At 35.8% G+C, this 24,109-nt stretch overlaps 1 protein-coding gene across 1 annotated transcript in view; it reads left to right on the top strand.

Moving 5' to 3' along the window:
- Nucleotides 1-4,251: 4,251 nt before the first annotated feature.
- The window catches only part of efnb1 (ephrin-B1), an 85,805-nt gene continuing 65,947 nt past the window's right edge, over nt 4,252-24,109 (top strand). Inside the window, exon 1 of the mRNA XM_006632825.3 lies at nt 4,252-5,381. Coding sequence (XP_006632888.1) covers nt 5,263-5,381 — 119 coding nt within the window. The 5' untranslated portion in view covers nt 4,252-5,262. The remainder of the gene's footprint in view (nt 5,382-24,109) is intronic.

Genomic DNA, 24,109 nt, shown 5'->3' with positions numbered 1-24,109 from the left:
CAGTACAATCTATCCATATTTTGGTCTTGAAATACAAACTAAACTTGTCAGAAAAATAACAGAGGAGGTAGATTTGTAAGTAAAAAAACTGACATTACTTCTTAATGCACATTAGAAAGCATTTCTTGTATTTTCTTTTTTCTTAGCTTGTTAATGATTTTTCTGAAATGTAATGAAACTCTGACTTGTGTTGCCACTAATATAAGCCTTTTTTCAATGCCTACAATTGTTACCATCCATCCATTTTCTGATGGCTTTATCCAATACAGGATTGTGGGGGAGCCAGAGACTATCCCAGCAATCAACGGGCACAAAGAAGGTTACACCCTGGATGGTTATTAATCTATCGCAAGGCACACACAGACACAGACTAGCACACACTCACACCAGGGATATTTTTCCCTACTAGTATGTCTTTGGACTATAGGAGCAAACTGGAGCATCCAGCAGAAAACCCATACAAACATGGGGAAAACATTACAAACTCTGCACAGATTCCAGCAATATGAGCCAGCAATGCTAACCACTCCACCACTGTGTCATCCTACAATTGTTACCAGCTAAGCTAATACATGTTATTGTATAATCACTTCTTGTATGTTGGATAAGTTCATGCAACACCCTTTACAATGTCACATTATCAATCACTTGTTCATTGATTTTGTTAATTGCTAAACACAAAAATCTAAATCCAAGATAGAAATGGGCACTTATCTCCAAAAACAATATCCATTGTGTAAACAATTGCAATACTATGTAATTGTATAATAAACAACTATTTCAGTCATTATCCACGTCATTATTTTCCAGTACTACGGAAATGGGAAAAAAGTTCCCACATCTCATGCATTTAAAGAAAAAGCAAACAGACAGCCATGTTTAGCCTCATTTTACTAAAAGCCCACAGCAATTTGGATATGACAGTTGCATCCTATTTTCATAAATTACTGTACAGTGCTAAGCGGCATTTGCATAGTGGAATACCAGGACAGCCCATTAAACACAGTTTTGTAAGCAGTGAGAAACAAAAATGCAAATTGCAGGGTATCCCTTCTATTGAATGTATTATTCAAGATTTTACACAACTTCCAGTGACCTTTTTCAAGACAACTGATCCTCTACCATAGTATAAGCATATGCAACTGTTCTATATATTTAATCTACAGTGCTTTACAAGCGCATTGAGGCCCTTCCTAGGGTGGGCAATTTCTGTTGAATAAAACACAAAGTAATCCATGCACATTTTTTAAATTAAGATCTTATTCAAACCCTGACTTCTAACAGTAAGATAAGTGGGACTAACTGTGAGCAAGAACTAAAAAGAAAATACTGAAACATGTTGATTCCATAAGTATTCAGAACCACGAACTCAACATTTTTTGGAAGCACCTTTGGCAGCAATTTCAGTCGCAAGACTTTTTAGGTAAGCCTTTGCAAACTTGCAATTTTGGCCCATGTCTCTTGGCAGATTTCCTCAAGCTTTCTCAGGTTGCTTAGGTATCACTTATGGACTGCAGTTTTCAAGTCTTTTCGCAGATTCTCTATAGGATTCAAGTCATTCACTTTCTTATTCCTAAACCATTCCAACGTAGCTTTGGCCTTGTGCTTCGAATCACTGTGCTGATAGGCGAATTTGTGGCTTAGGTTTAGGGCTGAAGCATTTTTCACTAGGACTTCCCTTGAAACATTCATACTTGACATGTTTCAAAGTCCCTCCTGAAGAAACATAACTGTAAAATGATATTGCCACCACCATGCTTGACTGTAATAACAGTGTTGACCCAGTGATACACTGGTCTGGGGTAAGGCTTTGCATTTATACCCCAAAAATTGCAATTTTGTCTTGTTGAACACAAACCTTTTTGCTACATGTTTCAGTATCACTTGGGTGTTCTGTTGCATACGCCATGATGGATTTGAGATGTATTTCTTCAGTTCTAGACAAACTCTCTTTGTGAATTGACTGAGGTACTGTTGACCTATGGGCATTTTCTCCCACTGAACTCTGTAACTCCTTCAAAAGTCCCATTGGCCTCATGGTGCTGTCCCTCTCTAGTTTCCTCCTTTATTATTTGTTCGGTTTGAAGGGGCAGCCTGACTTGGTCTTGGTGCTTTCCATTTTTAATTATTGACTTCTTAATTCTCAAAGTGTTACTGAAGGACTTTTTTATGCCCTGCTTTATCCCTGACTTGTTCTGAAAGTTCCTTCCCCTTCATGGTTGAGCCTGAAATTTACAACCTGTTTAAGGGACCTCATAGACTTGGGTGTATTTATTCTGAAATATGTGAACCACTATTATTGCACACAGAAAGAGCAACTCGACAAATTGTGTTGCTCATTAACATAATGTTGTGCACCTAAATTAAAGGGTTTAAATACTTATACAACTGTGACTTTTCTATTTTACTTTAATATTAATTATTAATTTATTTATTTTTATTATTATAATTATCCATTGATACTTTAATGTGTCACGATTAAAAGCTTTAAAAACAAAAAAATATATAAACTATGCATGGGTCTGAATACTTTTGCAAGGCACTGTATTAAAGCTTAAATGCTCCCTAGGTACACATAACAATGAAAAAGCAGAAACAAAGTGCTTTGCAGCCTACTCTTTAATTTAAGACTTTGAACATGTACTCTAGAGGGTTAGAAACAACAGGGAAACCTCACGAATGTTTTTGGATGATGCAATTATGAAGGCATATCTCATAATTCATAATGCTGTCACTATACAAAAAACCCTCTTAAATTCTAGGACATTTTTGGAGATATTTGCATCCTGCAATAAAAGCAAGAGATAAACAAATAACGATGTCATTTAATAATGTTACTCATTCTAATAGTACAAACGTCTTTGAGATTCAAACCTCTGCAACTGCCAAAGCTTTCGATTCTCACGAGAATTAAATTAAAACTGTTCTTCTTTATTCAGTTTGATGTCTTTGTACTTGCAGTATCATTCATAGTGACTCGCTGACTTTTAAGACTTGTTACATTATTATGTTTTGCTTTCGGATGACATAAATATGTAAGAAAACAGAAGCTACTTACACTTTATATAACAGTACATCGTAGAGCTGTTTTCCGATTACAGTGGTGGATCCATGGCAATACAAAGTTCTCTCGAAAATGAAATCGTTGAAAAAGTTCATCATAGATTATCAAAACTTGTTCTTTTTTTAATACAGAACAAACAACAACTGACAAAGTAGTACATTTTTGTTGCGTGTTTCCACAGATTACCGGTAGAGGGCGACATTGGTTCATATAAAACAGGCCGAGGCCTGAAGAAAAGTACTTGAATTTGTTTTTTTCCCTTGTTTTCTTGAGCAAACAACTGGATATTTCTCAGTAAATCCAAAATATAAATTAACCACATATTGTTAATTGATAGTAATACAAATCACTATATATATATATGATTTTCTGACCTTAAGCTAAACATATGCAGGTTACTGACATTTAAATAAATTTAGCCATCGTGATCGTAGGTTTTCCTTCAAGGGGACAATTCGTTTGTATTAATTATCTTACATACACTTTGTTTTATTTTTTTACAGAATATGGCGGGAGTTTACCATACAAGTGAGCTCAACAAATATCAATACTGTCTGTCTTAAAACGCGAACAAACACTAAAAGACAGAAATAATGTGAAAGGAAAGGACACCGGAGGACCTAAAGCAAGACTGCAACACCAAACATAATGTTGATCTATGGGTCTTTTTAGAAATATTCCTACCCGTCATAAAATGGCAGATGTACTTAAACTTACTGGTATATGATTTAAGTAGTACCATAAAACTCTGATTAATATTACCTCTAAAGCGATTTCACATGTAACCTAATTCACTAATTATTCAAGCATTCTGCAGAAGTTTTATTTTTCAGTTATCTTGGAAAGGTTTCAGATTAAGAATGTGCTCATAGCACCTGTGGGGAAAGTAAAAGAAAAAATGCTTGGAGGGAATGCAGAGCGATCAAATGTAAGTGCGTGACGCTATAACATTAATAATACTAGTTAAAAATGATAAGAATTTCGCAACAAATGCTACCGAAGCTACAATATTTGGCCAAAACAGTTTGAGAATTTAAGGTAGTAGAACTGTCATGCTAGATGAGGACCCTCAAAATTATTCCGTGATTGGTTGGGAAACCGGGGCTGTCCTCTGCTTGCCTGAGCATCAGATTACACTTGCAGTGAGTGCGAAGAGGCGGGGCGCAGTTTGAGGGATGCTGGCAAGAATTCAGTGACTGTAATCATATTCAGAGCAAGGGAGAGCGAGTACTAGCCAAATGAGTGTGTGATCCTCCTTTTTTTTCTTTTTGCACATTATACTGAAAGAGCGGCTCTCACGGACCACCTTAAAGTGAACGAACTGAACTATATAGCTACCTTTCGGAATCAGCAGTTTGGCGTGGACTTCGCACATGAGCTGTAATGCACAAGGCACGATGGAGAACAAGGTATTTTGAGAATAATCAGTCACTGGAATTGTACAGCACGGGAGTCTTGAAGGATAACATTCTGCTCAAGAACCGAGAGTATACGGGATAGCCACCGAGGCAAACGTTTAGGAGCGTAACGTTAATGAAGCACTTTGAACGTTTGTGAAACCCATCCAGTGGAGTTTTCTGGCTGTTCATCCTTGGTATAACGAAAGGATGGATATTTGTTTACCGATTTAAATGGACAGTGACTCTCAGCGCACACACGGAGCGTGTTAACCAAGAAACTAAAATTCCCAACAAAAAGAGGAGTAAAGAATTGCTGTTTTGTGAAACAATAACGTTCTTATAAAAATCAGCGAGATACGTCTGCACGTCTGGAGCGCGCAGGGTACCTGTCTCGCAGTCGCACTATATCCACTTTACAGAACACGTAAAAGAAGGAGAAACTTATGGAACTTTTTGAATTTGCGACAACACACCAATTTGTCTTTCAATGGCAGGCTGAAATGGGAGCAGCAGTGCTTTGAAGAACTGTTTTGCAATTCTGAACAATACATCTGTTTCTCCGTAACCCAACATACATAACCTGTGCTGCAATTTAACCAAGCACGATCAGTGTGCAACAAAGGCGAGACCTCGGATTTGCATTGATTGGTGCTTCATCTATGAGTTCAGCACAAATCCAGGTGGCAAACCGAATAAAGTACATGAGACGTTGTTAATTTGGATCAGAACATCGAGCGGGATTTACGCCGTATCCATCTCTATCAACTTCGCGAATTCACCATACAAACTAAATTTAGGATGGCTGGCGTGAGGTGCTGTTGGAAGTATTACCTCTGGATTTTGATTGCCATGTGCAGATCTGCGTTGCCTTTAGCAAAAATCTTGGATTCGGTGTTTTGGAGCTCACAAAATCCCAAGTAAGTGTAATCTACTAGCTTTTTACACGATATGTATCGTACCTTGTTCCCAGCTCAAAAGAAATTCCGACTTCGGTACTCTCGGTTATAGTATAGTCAGTCTCGTACTTCACTCAGGGAATAATGTACGCGGTTTCATACAACAATTGTTTTTCGAATGAAGCACACACTGCAAAAGTATTCCGTTCATTCAAAAATGGTTATTACACTATGGTCGAAGTAACTGAAAGAGTGTGTCCTTACAATAGTTACAGTATAGATTTTAAGCGGATACAATACAGAATAGATGTAGCTCCCAACCAAGATTTGTGAAAACCAGCTACACGCGTAATAATGGAATATATTTAAAGCGTAGGGAAAGGTATGTTCGAAAGACAAATCCAACATTTAGGGTTTTCCTAATCTACACAGCGTTTTCAAGGTTTGGTTGTTAATCGCATATATTTTTGTTTGAATTAAATAGTACGGTAACACCGGGACATTTAGGCACCGTGCTGTTTGATTCCTAGTGTAGCAGGTAAAATAGGCTAGAGGCCCTCTAGTTATCAAGAAAGGAACGAGTTTTACCCCCTCCGTACAGTGCGACAGCCGATCTAGCTTCAAATATCAGTACTTCATCAATACAATTCATAAAGTATTTTAAGCATATTAATTAAATGCATGCGATATCTAATTGGGAGAGGCTAAATACAATTTAATTTTCTGCAGATGGAAAATACACGATCAGAAACACATTTGAGTAATGCATCAGGTTTCGGATCAGCACTACCGACTGCCGACGATTAGTAGTTCTGATTGTTTTTTATTTTGTACAAGACAGAAAGGGGAAAAAACACAGTCCGAGATCTGTTAAGAAAAAAAAAAAGACGTTGGCAATTTATCCTTTCCATCACTTTTTTCAAAATAAAATCTCGTTCGTCGCCAGACGAACAGAGCAGATACATTCATTAATGTTTTAAGAGTGGCATCTACATTGAACCTTTTCTTGCTTTAGTATTACTTAAGTAATTAAAGTTTTCTGAAAGGTAACCGCGTGTTAGTATTTGTTTAAAGGTCTCCAGTTATCAGTTCCGAGAGATTGCGATTCAGATCGCTTTGGGAACCTAACAGGTCTGCCTTTTTGTGCGCTGCACTGAAATCTGTCTAGGTAGATCTAGGTCTTGGTTCGTTTTTCTTCTAGGGATATTAAGGATGCTGTATTTGGATTCATATTATTCAAGGTCTGCCAGGGGATCTAGTGTTAGCTTTATTGACGGTCTTTCCAGTTTATACTGATTTGAATTTGCCTTGAAATTATTTCTAAACATTCAGTCTGTATCGAACAATACCATATTGCTAGTTCACAATGTAGCACGAAATCCTAGCACATGTCATTCATACATGATTTCCATATTCGACAAACATAACTAAATGGACCTCTAGGGCAAAAGTTTAAAAAAAAGTTTTGCAAACTATCACGAAAGTACAGGGGAAAATATGTCATTCTTTAATTTATTATGGATCTTGACAGGTCAATGAAGGTAAACATAATGTTTAAAATTGAAGAAGAGGAAGTACTCTTAATTAATGATTAATTTATTATTAATTTCATGTTTTAGATGTGTAGATATTAGGTCCAAATTACAGTTTTCTTTTTTAGTATGCTCTAGAGAGAAAGGAGACTTGTTAATAGTTACAATTGCATTTATGAAAAAGAATAAGAATTTAATATAGGACCAGATTATGTTGGGTTTTTTTACATCTTGTGGCAAGAAACTCAGTAGCATGATACTTGTCTTATACATGGACATTTAAGTTTTTACATATTGTATGTATTTAATGGTTTAAATATTGTATTATCAACTTTAAATGTACATTGTGTCATATAATAAAAGTAAAAAAAAAAGTATAGGATAGTATTTTATAACGTTTACAAACATTATTTGATTAGAACATAAAGAGCATACTTGTTTTTAGGTTTTCATGTGGAGAGGGTGCATGACATAGAGCTGTTGAAATGTAGGAGGATCAGTGAGTACTGCTGTCCTTTAGGTTTATGGGGGGTGATTGTAAATTGTGAACTGCCCAGGTGTGAAAATACTGCTGGTGTTGTTTTGCAGCAGTTGGCAGTGGTTGTGTCAAAATAAACTCACATTTGTTTATTTATCTGCCCAACTGCTGTTGCTTTTTGCCCCTATTTCTGGCTCCCTAATGATTACCATAGATTTCAGGCCTGAAAAGTGTCCTTAGTCTGCCTGGAAGCAGATTTGAAATTTTGGAGAAAATGACTAGTAGATTGTCCTTTGTAGACAAACAACAAGGAACTCAGGAGAGGGTGCTATAAAATGAACGTGAGATCTTTGATCACCTCAGTGCTTTTTTTCCATATATGTGTTTTGGAAGTAAATAACTATGTAATGTGGGGAGTAAATTTGAGAAAATGTCAGCAGAAACATATTGACTCCTAACACCAGATGATGTTGGGATGTTCCCGCAATCAACATTTTTAAATAAGACACAAAAATATTATCTTTTAAGTTTAAAAGTTCCAGAGAATTAGTTTTGAATCCAGTTTCACCCTGTTTGGAGTTTCATTTGGGTTTGATTTCAAATAGTAAATGAAAACAGAATGGAGGTATTACAGATATAATGTATGAATATTAACAGTAGTATGTAGAGGGTTAAAATATTCTTTAACGAACAGAAAGAAACAGCAGTTGTATTGGTATATACTTTTATTCCACTTAAAAGTTCATGGAAGTTAACTTTTTAAGCCTTTTATGTGCCATGTACATATGTAAAACAGATAAAAAAATATATTTTTAAACTGGGAATTTAATTTCATTCAGCTCCAAATAACAGTTACTTATGTGTCCATTTAAGTGCAGCCATGTTTGTGAAGGAACGCAGCAGCCATTTTGTGCCAGCATGTCAAACAAAAGCTTTAACTTCTTATATTATGTTATTTTTTTAACAAGACAAGGGGATGAAGATAAAGTGTCTGATAGATTCAAAATCTATTCTACAAAGCAAAGACTACATTAACTTCTCTGTGAATTTCACCTGGAATCTCAAATGTGGATGTATCAAGACCGTTATTTTTATGTTCATATCTCGTTCTGCACTTTTCCTTAAAAACCAGCTGGCTGCCATAGCATAAAAGATAACATAACAGTTTTGGTTTTCAGATTAGCCTCACAAATTTTATTTTACTTAAATTACTTCTCGGTTGTTTTCATTTTAACAGCAATTTCACTGTTACGTTTTGTAACAGCCAATGAAAATGAAGTCTCGAAAGGAAGGATAAATTAATATACTTGTTACAGTACACAAAAGTGGTTAATGAAGGTACCAGCATTTAAAGATATTGATCCTAACAGTTACCCTTAGTGTGCAAACTGAATTGTGGAGGGTTGGGTTTTTTTATGCATCCTAACTGTGGAATAATAGGCCAAAAAAAGGTGTTTCATAATCATGGCCCATATTAACTAAAATGAAAATCAAAAAGCATATATTTTAAAACAGAAGTAAAATACAAATAGGAGAGTTTGTACAGTATTGTACACACAATTTCTTTACGAATAACTGATTTTCTGTAAAATGGATGACTGCACATAACCGTGACATCAAAAGAGAACAGCAGAAACCAGCTTTCAGATGGAGTTGGGTGGTTCGTTTCTCCCCTAGTTGTGGAGCCTATTTGAAGAGCCGTGTATCTTCTCAATTGAGTTGAAGGTGTTCTTATTGAAACTTTAGTAAACATGGAGTTCACTGTCTATAACGGCTTTATGGTTTGATGTTATGGTCTAGGAGGAGACTTGTCGATGTATACTTGAAACAGACTTGGAATAACAGTATCCCAGTTCTGTGGCTGGTAAATCACTCTCAAAAGAGGCTTATGTGGCTTTCCAGATTAATACCACGCAGGTCGGCTTTTGACTTTTTTTAAAGTCACATTTTGTCTTTAGGTCTGGTTTGGAAATTTATTGGCTTTTATTTGGCTGCATATGAAAGCACGTTTTCCCAGGTGGCCATAAAATTAACAATTTTTTGTGGCACATTTAGTCTGTAATTTTCTCATTAGACCAATACCCTGCTGTGGGGGTTCAAAGTTTAAAAGCCAAGAGGTTTTCCCTTTAGTGCTGCTCTTCACAGGCATGGGCTTTTTACTTTTACGTTTGTCAAATGTCAGCAGGCCAGTGCTAAACCTAAATTTGTACTCATCTGAATTATTCAGGCCCTTGCACAGCCACATTAGTAACAGTATTGAGCTGAATGTATAGGTATGTTATTCTGTTCATAATATACTACCTGTGGGATTCTACTCTATTGATCTTTATGTGCTACAGGTTAATGAAGTAAATTTTTAGAACAGTTCTGTGCACATTTACAGCCTTTCTCAGCACACGACTCTCTTTTAATGTCTAACTTGTATATTAATCCTAAAATTAGCCTGTGTTAGAGAAGAAAGTAAGGTCAGTGTCCACAGAGTGAGCCAGAGGCTGCGATATAGCAACTAAAATGGATTTTAATGGAATAAAACGGAGTTGGCAATAACTGGGAATGTTATGTTTGTTCAGACTGAAAAAATACTGTAAGATAAGAAGAAAAGCAAGTTGATTCCACATTTTAAGTTTTTTTAAGGATACAGGCTAAATGCGTTCAGACTTTTAAAATTTTGAATTAAGTGTTCCATCAGGGCTTTGATTGGATGTTTGATTGCAGATTACCTTAAAGAGCAAAGTGCTTTTCTGTTATTTATTAGTTTTTTTTTCTTAGAAACAAACGACCTGTTGCAAAATGACCTGTCTTTTTCAGATAATGGTAACATTTATTTAGTTTTCTGTGGATTTTATACTAAAATTTATTTTAGGCTTTTTTAATAAAATACCCTTTACACAACAAACAGGAGGTTAAACAATTATATTAAAGTCTTAAGTAATTCTGCCACTGTCGTCTAAGAAATTCCCTTTGTTTAAGAAATCCCTCTTAATTTGGATAACCAGTTTAAGTAGAAAAGGAGGAAATTAAGTTTGGAATTATAACGGGTAATTCTAGTGTTGATTTTAAAACTTAATAAATATGACCTGCAAGTCCAGAGATGCAAATGCATTATTACTGGGGCGGAACCACCACATAAACCTGATTTTGTGTAGTGTTAGACATGTGAAAAGTTGCTTTTTTGGGGGTGATCTCCAGGTACTTTCTGAGGACCCAAGGAGCCTCTAGACTTGTGGCTGGTTACCCTTGACGCAAGTTACTACATCTAGATCCTGCCCTTTATTTTAGAAGGCTGTAAACTGATTGCCCTTTGTGAAGAAAAACATAGCCAGACGTATAGGCAGGTTGGAAAATGGATAAATGGATTGTAATCTGATTTCAGTGTGATTGATGTTGCCAATTTAGTTCCCATTTCTCAAGAGAAACTAAATGACAAGGGAATAGCTTGTCTGTCTTTAATTAGCAAAGACAGATTTGTGAAGTTCCTAAAAGAACTGATCTGACCAACAGCTAAAAACGGACAGTCATTTACATTTAAAAAAGTGTTTTACGATACATTCTGCCATCTCCTGCATTTCATACGAATCACCCCATTATTTTATAAGACAATGTTACATTTTCTCACCAGTTTAATAACTTGTGCCTTGTGCCACTCATTGATAGCATATTGGGTGATACAGTAGTGTATTTACATTTGAGAGAATTTATGAGTAGTCATAAGAATGAAATGTACTGCTGAGATCCATTGTGATGATTCGATTCGTTGACTAGGTTGGTACCACTCCAGAGCACTGAAAAAGCGTCTAGTCTGTCATTGAGATTTACAATGCGTTGGATTCTTTTCCTGCTTGGAGACCAGTGCTACTAAAACCAATAAATTTATTCTGCCATCTTTCTCCCTCCCGGGAACAATAACAATACAATCCTACCAAGCGCTTCCTGATATGGATTGAATTATGTTTTAGAGGATGCTGAGCAGGTGTTGGTGAGTTACATTGTTCTGAGCTTGCAGTTTTCTTTTTCACCATACATTACAGGATATTTCCTGTCTCAACATAAGAACTATATTTTACTTGATTAATTTCATGCCATCACTTTGGAATAACTCTTGATATCACACAGGCTTAATAGCAAATATGGGGCCGGAGGACTCGGAATAATAAGTTTAATGAAAACAAATTAGGTCTAATTTCTGCTATCAAGGAAAACTGTAGTCATTATTTTATCTGGTCAAAGCATTATAAACTGATATGTGGAACAGTTATTGGGTATTGTGATCGTTCTTTGGATTGTGTGATATAGGTAGTTTAAAGATTTTTCTTTAAAATTTTGTTTTTTTTAATCTTCTGACAGAAATTTAACCAAATTGACATTTCTAGCAGGTGATTAGTAAGTACTGCAATTATGCTAAATAGGTCATATGAATGGTTCGGGCTGATCACACCAAATTGCTTGGTGGTCTCCAAACTTTATTCTGTAAATGACAGTGCTAATACTGGTAATTCTCAGTTTGAGATAATTGTGCTGGTTGAATCGGCTGCTAAATTGCACAGATTTGACTCCATTAGCTGTCATGGCAACCTTACATGCTGTTTATTTGGTTGCCTAAAAAAAGATGGGGTATCTCTTTCTGTGTTAAAATACATGTAGTTCAATGAGCACCCTTTAGCTTCTGCTACAGTATGAAGACCGTATATAATAATGGTCTGTTTTCAGATCCTTCCAATCTAAATTGCTTGGCTACATTTGTACCCAAAGCCCTAGTAATAAAGTAAAGCAACGGAGAGTAGTTTCAGGCACTTGCCATTGATTTGTTTTTTAATTTGTCTCTAAAAGTAGTATGGAATACATAGCTCCCAGGTGTTCCCATTAAATGGACTTTCTCTGCCCCAGTTCAGATCCTGCGTCATGTATAATAAATGGCTGGCTATTGAGTTGCCTGTGTTTAATGTATTAAAGTCAGTTGGAGAGAGCGAGAAGCTGGCCAGACTGTGCCTTTGCGATCAATGTTCTTGTGATTAAAACTGACAGTCCTGGGATTAACTTTGTCACAGTTTAAATAGGTAATGCCAACCTTCAGCTCTTTAATAAACCTTCTCAGCGCACCGGGTTCAGCCCAGTTAATACAAGAAAGAGACTCCCTCAAGAAATGTCATAAATGTGTTTTTGTCATGTGTTCTCCTCCTGCCTCTTTTCTTTTGTGCGCGTTCTGATCACATTTCACAGGAATTAAAATTTTATCACAAAGAGTGGAGCGTAAAGCCACCTCCCGATGGCTTTCCAAGAAATAAAGCGAAAAGTAAAAACGGGCATTGTGGGCTTAAGCACCCCAATATTCCACTTGTGGAAAGCAACTGGTCCATCTGTTTGACTTATTATCTAGTGTAGGGCCGTCTCAGGCAGCCTGGATCAGTTCAGATGATGCAGACAGCTGTCCATTAAAACTTAATAGTGAATCCTGTATTTTTTCCAGAGTATGTTCAATTCTTTTTAGAGTAATGCCAGCCTTTTGTTTTCACCCCAATATCATTTTTTTCTCAGAACATGACAACCATCTCTCAGTCTATCTACCAATTCATTTATATTATGCTTAAAAGCGGGTACTATTCTGCAATTATGTTTCATGGTGGTAGTAATAATTAGAATGTATTTCTCTTTACATTCTCTTTGATGTGACACCATATAAGTAAGGGGGTACTGTGGCAGAGGAAGCCATACGAACAAAAATTGAAATTATTCATTATTCTAGAGCTGTTTTTTTGTGGAATGTATGTAATGTCATCTATGAACTTAGGAACAAGGCCAAAATATAGTATAGCAATTAAAAGTTAAAAGAATGAAGTACTTAAGCCTAAACCATTAACATTCACATGAAAATTTAAAGAACGCATTTAAAGTTACAATAATAAAAGCAATAGAATTAATCTTAGTAAGTGATTAAAATCTTAGTAAATGATGAAACTGAATTGCTGAAAAGGAAGAGCTCGAATTTGGATACGTGGCATAGGAAAAGCTGGGATAGATTTATTTTTTTTTCAGAGGTGGATTTTTAGTCTCTCACAATGAAGCCTACTATTAGGTTTTCTTTCCCAGATGCCGAGCTTGTAACCTATTTTAAGCAAAATCGGGGACTATAAGGCTGCAACTGCAGATTACAAAAACACTGAAAGGTTTTAGTTTAGTTGTACTTAAAAAAAATGTCTGATGGTGTTTTTTTATTGATTGGAAAAAGGAATTACATTCCAAGAGCAGCAAATATGTCTTAGAGCAATTAAGCAAGGCTACTTGTGGATGTAAAGTCATTACTTGCTTTTATCTCTTCTCTCCTGCTAATAACATTGATTACCTCCTGCAGTTATACAAGGTGTGTATCATTTAACAGATTCCCAATCCTGGTCCTGGATGACTGGTGTGTTTATGGGATTTCAGTCCAGTTTGACTCTTAACAACCCGAGTCACTCAATACTGGACCAGTTTAACAGTTTCTCCCAGTTCTTCGGGTGTAGATGCTTAAAAGACACCTGGAAAACCTGCAGATACACCGGTCCTCCAGGGTGAGGCCCTGGTGTAGAAGAATGGCAGTCGTATCTTGGTGAACCAAATAACTCTTCTCTGTTCCCCGCACTTGTCATATTGAAACATTTTCTCATCCTCATTCCATGAGTCTTTAAGAAAAAGTACATGAAAATTAAAAATTCCTTCGCTGATCTACAGGGTGGTTGTTTTCTGAGAAAATCTTAAAAACAGTGATTTTAACTAAAATGAACAAAAAGGAAAACTTAAACCACTACCAGAAATGTTTTTACTTTTTCAGTCTGTTTTTTTTTCGCTCCACATTTTTCAGAAAGTTTAATAAAAGTCAACGACTGTAAAGTTCATCAGCTTGGGATCCGGCAAGAGTGCGTACTGTAAATAGAGCATTGTATTTCCTTTAACATCTCAAATGGCAAGCTGACCTTTTCTGCTATTCATTATCAAACAGCTACTTATTTCCCACTCTGACAGTTTTCTTATGTTTTTATAGCCATTCTGAACCATGTATCTCTTTTAAATCTGGTCACAAACAAGGTAGGATTAAGCCCTCTAACTGGACTCTAATTATTTCCCTTTCACTTCAGAGCTGTTGGAGTAATAGTAGTTAAATGCATGAAATTATTGGAAAGTAGAATCTCTTTAATTGTTATCTAGAGGAATTACCATTTTAGAAGTAGTTTGGTATTTGATGTAACCACATACAAAAAAACTCCAGAGAAAATCTGTATATACAACCAAAAAATTGTGATTTTATTTTTAAAGGAAACTATAGCAAACTTTGTATTTTCTTCCATACGAGTGGACTGGGTGTGTTGTAGAAAATCTTTGTTTAGGCGTGCATTGACATTTTTATTATATTATTAGGTTATATAGTTCACAGATTCCTTTGAGCACCCTAGCAGCTTTAGAAAAATCTAAACAAATTTCCTTATTTGCTAACTCTCATGGTAAAGAAAAGACATGCGAGTATTAATCATATAGTATGAAAAGGGCGTTTAATAGAACATGTGGATTTAGTTTTTTTTTTCAGAGAGAAAATTTGAAAATATTATAATAGTCTGGACAAATGCACATAGATTAGTCTAAGGCTGTAATTAAACTTGGTAGGTTTCCATAAAAAATCTTGACAAGAAAATGGTGATTTTTTTTTTCAGTAGTGGAATAAAAAATGAAAGGCTTCAAGAAAATGGAATGGAGCAAAAATAAATTCTCATTTCCTTGCAATGAATCTTGCGTGTTGGCAAAATATCAGTCCTCAAGTAACCTCCCTAAGACTTTGCCGAATCTTCATATTTTTTGTGTGTATCAACAAAACATAATCCTCTCTTTTAAAAACCCATACTGTGGTTCTGCAACACAAACCTTAAACATCTTAAACCTAATCAGGATTAGAAGTAGCATGCCCATTTCCTTTTCTTGCTTGTGATACAATCTTGGTAACATCAGATATTCTGTCTGCTAATTCTCTCAGATACACATTACTGTGTAATGAAAAAAATGCTTTCTTTAATTTAATGCACATGCTGAAGTGCTTGTCTGCAGTATTGTATGTGTATATACATATATAAAGCAAATCTATAATATCTGGTAAAGGCAGAGGTGGCCAACCCTGTTCTTGGAGAGCCAAAATGTATCAGGTTTTATGGGTCACCCTTAAATCATGAATTTCCAAAGAAACAATTTTCTTCTGAGCACTGAAGCAAGTGATTTGTTCAGTTAAGTAGTTTATAGGTAATTTGGGAATAAAATAATAATACCCTGTAGCTATCAATGACCACAGTTAGCCATTCTAAAGTTAATTAGATCGACAACTTACTGAATTGCTTAAAATACATGTGTGTTCCAAGCCTTGAATTAAATTGACAATTTAAGGGAGACTTTTAAGACCTACTGGGCAGTGACTCTCTGATGTAAAGGTTGACCACCCCTTTTCAAGCTTCTGGATTGCTGTAATTAAAAAAAAATCAGAATTATCTTCAGTTGTCTGGAAAAAATAAACCTGAAGCTTGATGAATGATTTAAGTTTGCATATTTTAAATGTGAACATTGCCCATAGTCCACAAGCACACTATTGTGGTGTAAAAATGATCCTTACTGATTATTAAGTAAATTACAATATTGATTTGCCCATTCAAAGACATGGAGAACACCAGGGCAACATACTTGCCATACATACTAACATGAACACTTATATTGCACTAATAATACTGAATATTCTAATTGTATAATCCACAACATAAACAGTATATCTGAAACAGAAAATGGAATATTTCAGTTCTTAAATATAACGAACACAGTGGTGTAGGGGTTAGCATCGCTGGCTTGCACAACTGGGGCCCTGGGTTCAATTCCAACAACTGGGGTGCTATCTGTACGGAGTTTGAATGTTCTCTGTGTTTGCGTGGGTTTCCTCCAGGTGCTCGGGTTTGCTGCCAAAGTCCAATTACATAGTGGTAGACTATTTGGCTTCTTGGGGAAAAAACTGGCCCTAGATGTGAGTGTGTGTGTCTGTGTGTCTGCCTTGCGATGGACTGGCATCCTGTACCCTGCCTTGTGTCTCACTTCAAGGGGTCGTCTCTGGCTCCCCAGTGACAATGAATTGGAAGAAGAGGTTAGAAAATGGCTGGATGTTTTGAAAAGTGGAGGTGGAAAATTACTGTAGTTTTTTTGAATACCGGTGGAATTCTGAGTCGTGTAATTAGTATAGTTTGAATAGGAGACTAAACCCACAAAACATATGTAAGACAGCAATGGTCAGAGACATGAAAACATAAATTATGGCTACTTATGATCTGATGACAAAACAATAGTTTTGTTCAAGATTTTGAAGCAGTTGGAAGCTGTAAATAATCTAGATAGAAAACACAGAGGTTTACCAAAGTTTTTAACATTGTAGTGGAAGACATTTGTATAAAGTGGGGTTTGAGAAGACGGTAGATCAAATTGGGTGAAGTAAAATGCTTTCAGTTTTAAAATTAAGTACAACAAAAACACCAAGTCAACACAACTTTTGGCTGCTCTCTGCAGAAAACAGAGCTGTGTATGCTTAATAGTTAAAAAAGAATATTCCATTTACCATGTAAACATGGAATATGTGAAATTCCAGTAAATGCAAACAGAGCATTTATTATATATCCCAACCTATAATATTCTGAATACTTTAAATTCTGTCATTGTGCTATATAAACATAGTAAGTGATAAACAACTGTATGTACTATAAACTGATATAATACACAGTGGATACTTCTCACAAAAACGGTCAGGCAGTGTAGTGTGTGGGTGTGTTACATTGCAAGTGACACATGCAAAAAAATAACAGATGCAAGATTTTATGAGAAAGGGTCAAACAAATGGCTATTTCCCCAAGATGCATTGCAGTGCGAAAGCACATACATAGTTTTGACCAACTGCAGACTGCCGTCACAACACATGTTTCTTCCAAATGTATTTTGCTTGTAGGACAAGCTTCATTATGTCAAGACTGAGATTTGCTTCAGCATATTTTTTTTATCTTCAAAAACATAAATTGACAGTTATGGGTTGTACGGTGGTTGGATGATAATAATTATCTTTGTTTTGCAGCCTACATGTCATTTTATTTTAAAAAGAAATGTCTTTAGTATTAGATACAGAAGGAAGAAGCAGATTATTGTAATGGGGTCTGACAGTTCTAGGGCTGAATAGCTTGAAATAGAACACACTGTAGTACCATGCACTGACTTTTTTGTGCTGTTTGTAAAATTGTGAATAAAGCTGCTTTAGTCATTGGATCATTTATATTGCAGTATGGCCAATGACTGTGAGTGAATCTAAGATGTAATCTGGTTTGAAAACCTGACAGAAAGCATGGAACAAGGGTGAAACAAGAACAGAATGAAGCCATGCCACTCACTTATTATGTGCAAGCATTTCACCCTAATGGTCTCAGAAGCCATACATTTTTTCCATGTGTTAGAAAAAAGGGAAAAGCAGCAGTTTGATCTTATAAATGAAGGAGACAACAGTTGGGAGATCGCTCTTTTGCAGTCCAGGTCGGTGGAGGGGATGTGGAACGGATGGAGCTGACAGCCATTCCAAAACCCATTAGAACCCACTTTTCAAAACACATTTAATTGAATGGATGATACCCTCTCCTGCTGGGAAGGCTCCACTGTAAGTGTGTCACAGCGCCAGATGGACTCTCACTCACAATTCTTATTATTAATTATAAAACAGTCTAATCCATCCGCAGCATAAATATTGAAGAAATGGAAACCATTGTGGGGGGGAGAAAAATAGCAACACATAGTAATCACATTTTTATTCCTATTAACAACCCAGCTGCTAGGAAAACCACTCATTTCTCCATTAATCTGTTCACAGTGTTTTGTGAATTTGTCTTCTGTAAAGTATATATCAAGCGGGATTTCTTACTTTGATTTATTATAGATTTTTTTTTGTTCACTGTACCCCTCATAGATTAATCTGGCCCAACATTAATAGCAGCAGATCTTAAATTACAAAATCTGGCTCGTCTCAGTTCTTCATTGTTTCTTTCTGCCGCCTTAACCAATTCTGATAGGTTTGAGGGCTGCCTTTAGTAGTTGTTGTGCTAATATGTACATGAAATGTCTCCAACCCAACCCATACGTCAGAGCAGAAAAGCTTGGATTAAAAATCACGCTGCTAACTCTCAGACTTGGTCCCATAGGATCTCTAAACTCAAATCGCCACAAGTAGTGGCAGCTGTGAAGCCAAACTCAATAGTTGCACACCAGAATGCCAAAAGTGACCTGCACATTTTCTTTAAGTGAAAAGATTTGTCGTTTTACTTCCATGTTTTTTTTTAAAAGCAAGTTACGCAAGGAAACTTTTTTTCACTGTAATCCTCAAGTCCCTCAAGTAGAAATCTCTCGTGTAAGAGTATTGTTCAGTAAAACATAAAACAAGAACTTGGTGACTTTCTCTGTGGCTTTTCTGTTTTAACTGTTAATGATTTTTTTCTTAGAAATACTAATTTATTTTGAAGTTTAGTAGTCCTTACAAGAGGGCATTATTTTGAGGTTTATTTATTTACTGTTGTACCCAGGCAAGTATCATAACTATGTGAAAGCGAAGAGCCCAGTATGTATGTGGATTTCTGTGTATTGTATAATGTCAGACGTTACCAAGTGTTTTCTTGTACAGATGAACTTTTTGGTTGATCCAGGATTTCTTTTAAATATAATCTACTTTAATAAATGTATGTTACCTAAACAAGTCTGTGAAGAAGAGCCAATGTTATTGTTATACTTTAGTTTGTCTTTCAATTGAATTTCTCTTTAGGCACATGTACTTGGGATTTAAGATAGGGGGATCTAATGTCCCATAATTGAATTATTTTGATTCTCTAGTTGATTGATGGAGTCAGATGTTCACAGATTTCCCTGCTTTTTTGTCTTGATGTTATTCTTTTCCCTGATCTAGACATTTCAGAGACAATTAAAGTCAAAGAGCTTTAGAAATCAGAGATTAGTCCTGGAAACAAAGCGTTTGTTTTTAAAAAGCTGCGAGACACTGGGTTAAAGTTTCAGGAAACAGTTTACAATCAGGCACTGCCAAAACCATCTTGAATTTCCTTTCACTGTATTCTTTTTTAGTTTAAGTGACATACTCTGAAGATGCATTATCCCCATAGGAGGACTCAGGGTTGTCTATACAGACTCTGAACCAGAGAACACAAGTAGACTATGGGGAAATACATTGAAAACTGTGATCAGGAGCAACTTTTATGCACAAAGGGTTGTGGTGGTGTGGAACAAGCTAATCAGCCATGTTGTGGAAGATGCCTTTCAAGAAACAACTAGATGACATCCTTGGATTTATTATTAGCACAATATTATTAGCAACCAAATGAACTATATGAGTCAAAAGCTATTGCATTCCTTGCACATTTGGGAATTCGAGAATCTTAAAAACTTAAAAAATATATTGGTCATGTACCGTTTTTGATAAAATACAGTATATTCCAGTTTATAGTGTATTCAGTGTTGTTAGTGATAGGACAGCAGTATTGAAATAGTGGAATAGTGTATCAGAATTATAAAACCAGTTTTTAATAGTAATTAAGAACAACATTTTTTGAAAATGCAATTGGAGTTAACTGGTGTTTTAGTTCACATTAGAAATTCTGCAACTTTAACTTGGAAGCGTATTTAAGCCATGGAAAGCAAAACAATAAGGTGACATTTTCTAAAAATAAATGTAAGGATGTATAATGTAACCCAAAACATGGAAGTAGAACTCTAATAGTATTGTTAGAAATAACAAAGACTTTCAGTCAGGAAAAGTTGAACTAAGATTCTTAATATGCCTTTGGAAAGCAATCTTTTTTTAGGATTCCAGATCTCTTTGGCACATGTTGTGCACCTTTATATTCAAGCCATGTGTATTGATATTGACATTTCTGTGTGATGCAGAACAGCTGCACTGCAAATCCTAGAGAACCATCAGTGATGTGTGAATGTAAACCTGAAACAGGTCGAGCTGAAAATGGAATTTGAGGTGACATGGAAATGACCGGCGTGCTGGAACTTGTGTTACATCTGCCTTTCTCACACTATAAAAGAAGAGGCTGAGGTTCTGTAACATCACAAGATAAAGAAATGCTATTTAGGTAGCAGTGTGGAGTGGTGGGTAGGGCTGTGACCTTTTAACAGGAAGGTTGCTGGTTCAAATCCCAGCTGGCTGACTACTCTTGTACACTTGAACAAGGTACTTCACTTAGATTGTTCCATTAAAATGCCCAACTATGTAAGTGGATTGCTTTGAGTAAATGCGGTAAGACAAATAAATTAGTAATGATGTAATATCAAGTACAGAAGGTAGAAATGGCTAATTTCAGGACAAATGTGATCAAGTTTTCATTAGAGGAAGCGGATTATGTTCCTATTTTATTAGACGACACTTTGAGAGCAGCCGGTTTTAAATAATTGGAATTCTAGAGCTGAAAGTTCTTAACAGTTGACAAATTCTCCTACTCCAAACTATTTCCCAATTAAATTCCAAGCCTTAATTGGGCCTCAAAAAAGGGTAGACCGGCACCCATTGGGATGCAAGCTTTTCTGCTTATCCTCATTATCCTACAGTTCATCTGTTATATATACATTGCCTGCTATGAAATGTGACCTTCTGTTTGGTTCCTTGGGGAGTACAGTTTTAAACAAGGCCTCAGAAATGGCTTTCTGACCTGGGGCACATATTGGGACTGAAACCATATCTTTGAATATTTCACTGAGCTTTTACAGGTGGTCCCAGACTTAACTATGCTGGATATAACAGAAAACTATTGTAACTCTTTTTAGGTTTTATTTTATTATCAAAGGTTTTCTATGACATACAGTACAAGAGCCACTTAGATTACAGTACGTATGTTTTTTTTTCTTTCAGAATTAAGTGAATGGATGACTTTGCACATTTATTAGAAGCCCCCTATTTTAAGGAAGCAAAATCAATGCTTATTAGCATGACATAAGAGTCTTTGGAGAATTTGTTGTCAAATGCTTAGGCCCTCTATAAATATAGGTAAAAGAAACGTTTCTGAGACTCACATCTTGTTTACAATAAAGCTCACAAATGTTAACCACAGGTTACAAAAATAAGCATTATATTTATTTCAAGGCATTTATAAGAATATATGAAATAACTAATTGTAATATGTTGATAGAACCCAGTGGAAAACATCATGTGCATTGAACTAAGTAATTGCAGCCCGAAGAAACATGAGAAGTCAAGTGGAAGCAGTGGCCTATATTGTGAATTCCAGCCTGGTTGCTTCTCCTTGTTTTTGGTTTACCTATACAAAATATTCAAATTTCTTATACACTTTGCTAAAACAAATTAGATGAAAATAAAGCAATTGAAGCATTTATACAGCATGTTCTTCTACAGGCAATAATAAATGTGCTCTGAATCCTTCACAATCATTAATAATGCTAAAAATTTTCAATATTTGTCAAGTGCCAATCTGCAACAGAGATATTTCTAATCTCATTTGATGATAGAATTGATTCCTATGTGCCTGTAAGGCTCAATCATGCATAGACGATACTCAAACTGCAGATGTGCCGAGATGTGAAAGGGCAGATAAAATTTATAGGATTTTACAGCTGAATATTTTCTCTGCAGACTGTGAAGTTAAATCCCCTTTTCTAACGATGCCTGCATTTCAAAATCAAGAGCACATACATTATTGGTTTACAAAGGAGGTAGCTTTGAAAACTGAAATCTTCAGATACAGAGTCTTGGCATTGAGGTTGCCAACTGCCTGAAAGTGCTATTGTTGTACGTCAGCATTTTTCCATTACAAAAGTCTGTTTGAAAAATAGTCTGCATACATTTTGTCTGACTTGGAGCTTACTGCATATCGTCTGTTCAGTAATGTGGTTCAAATAATTTTTCTCAGCTTTAAATATTCTAGAAAATGGATCACACACTTGTCACAATCAAAACATTAAAAAGTATGAAGCTCCAAGAGCTTATTTGAAAATATGGTATCATATTTTATTAATGCCTCTCGCTTTGCTGCTTTATTTCAGAAAATCCTCTGACATTACTTAGGAAGTCCTACTTTTCCCTACACATGATCTGCCCTCATTACTTTCATCCTTAGAAAACCTCTTGAAAAAGCACATCTCTTTTAAATATCGTACAGGGGCACTGTATGTTAACAACAAGCACTCCTCTTAAATATTAAAATGTTCTACCATTTCTGCTGATCTTTCATTGGTAATTAATGGTGTAATGATATAATCAGTGATTGGCCTTTTGTGATGCAAAACCAAGTTACCAGACGTAGACATGCATTGAATGTTATGTTGCCGTTGTACTATATGTATGGCAGGCTTGATCTGCTTTATTATGGTGATGCTGTATAGCTCATATTTTTAATGAGCTTTTTAAGACGTAGTTGTGTTCCCAGAAGAAATGCTCACTTTTTTGTCCTTTGGGTGCAATAGAATGTTTCTCCACTCAACACATACCTTCATGATAAACTAATTAATGAGGAAGTTAAGGTGAAACATCTTAAGCTTTCACTTAAGGGGAAAAAAAACCAACATGCATACAAATCAAAAACAATAGGGGACTGTTTTAGTTTTGATCTGGGTTCATAGGTGGAAGGAACTTCAATGACGGCTTTGGGATCCTTTGGGAACAAATACTTTACCCCACAGCAGAATACTAGGTCAGGAAAGAAAGCACATTATGTGAGCCGAGTTTCCACCAGAGTATCTCTTGAGTGTTTCCTGGTATCTGTCGAAATCCTGGCAGAACATTAGCTTCTCTTGTCACTTTGGGAGATGCCATGTGTGTGCACAGGTCTGCTTGAAGACTCTTTGTGTGAGTGCCATGAAACAATTCAAAACTGAAAGTACTTGTGGGCCAGCTTTACAATCCTTACAAAACTAGTTAAATATTAAAATAATTTATAAAAATCAATAATCACAGCCTATGAACACTTGCAAACGTTGTCAAAATTCTTAAATTGTGTTTTCCAAGGTTTGTAAGTTTATTATTGATTTATGCTTAGTAGTAGTGTATTGATTGATTATTATCATTATTCATTTATGATTTTCTTTTTGGCGGGAAATGGTACCAAGCATTTTTAATTTGCAATTAGTAATTTTTTACTTTCTCCTAGAATGTTTTTTTTTAGGATTATTGCCTTATGTACTGTGAACCCTTGAGGGTCTTAATACCTACAGTACTGCCTTTATCAAGATTTTTTTCCACAGGATATTTTTGTCTCACATTTTAGGTGTTATTCTGCAAAACAACACAGGATTATGCTGATTTTCTGAATGAAGCTCCTTAATTTTGTAGTTTTATACTTTTTGGCTGAAAACTTGACACATTTGCAGTCACCTTTAGCTCTCAGAAGATTATAGAGTTTATAATCTGTGTCTTGAAGCCAACCCCCCTTGGAAAAATAAAGAAGATGACCAAATTACAAAAGTATTGCAATGTAAATGTGACTTTTTGTTGGGATTTGAAAGGCAACAGTAAAAGGCAGTGTTCCTCTTAAAATAAGAGAACCCCTGCTGTTCCGGGCTGTGCTCTTCCCTTTTCTTTGATTTTCCTTCAGAAAGAGATTCCTAGTAGTGTGAAATGGCTTGTTCTTCAAAGTGGGTGCAGGCCATAAGATTATGAACACATAAAAGATTTCTGATACATTCTGAGTTTCAGAAAAAAGAAA

The sequence above is a fragment of the Lepisosteus oculatus genome, chromosome 8 (genome assembly GCF_040954835.1).
Source record: "Lepisosteus oculatus isolate fLepOcu1 chromosome 8, fLepOcu1.hap2, whole genome shotgun sequence".
Lineage (NCBI taxonomy): Eukaryota > Metazoa > Chordata > Actinopteri > Semionotiformes > Lepisosteidae > Lepisosteus > Lepisosteus oculatus.
Note: the sequence above shows the minus strand (reverse complement) of the source record. Positions and strands in the feature narration are given on the sequence as shown.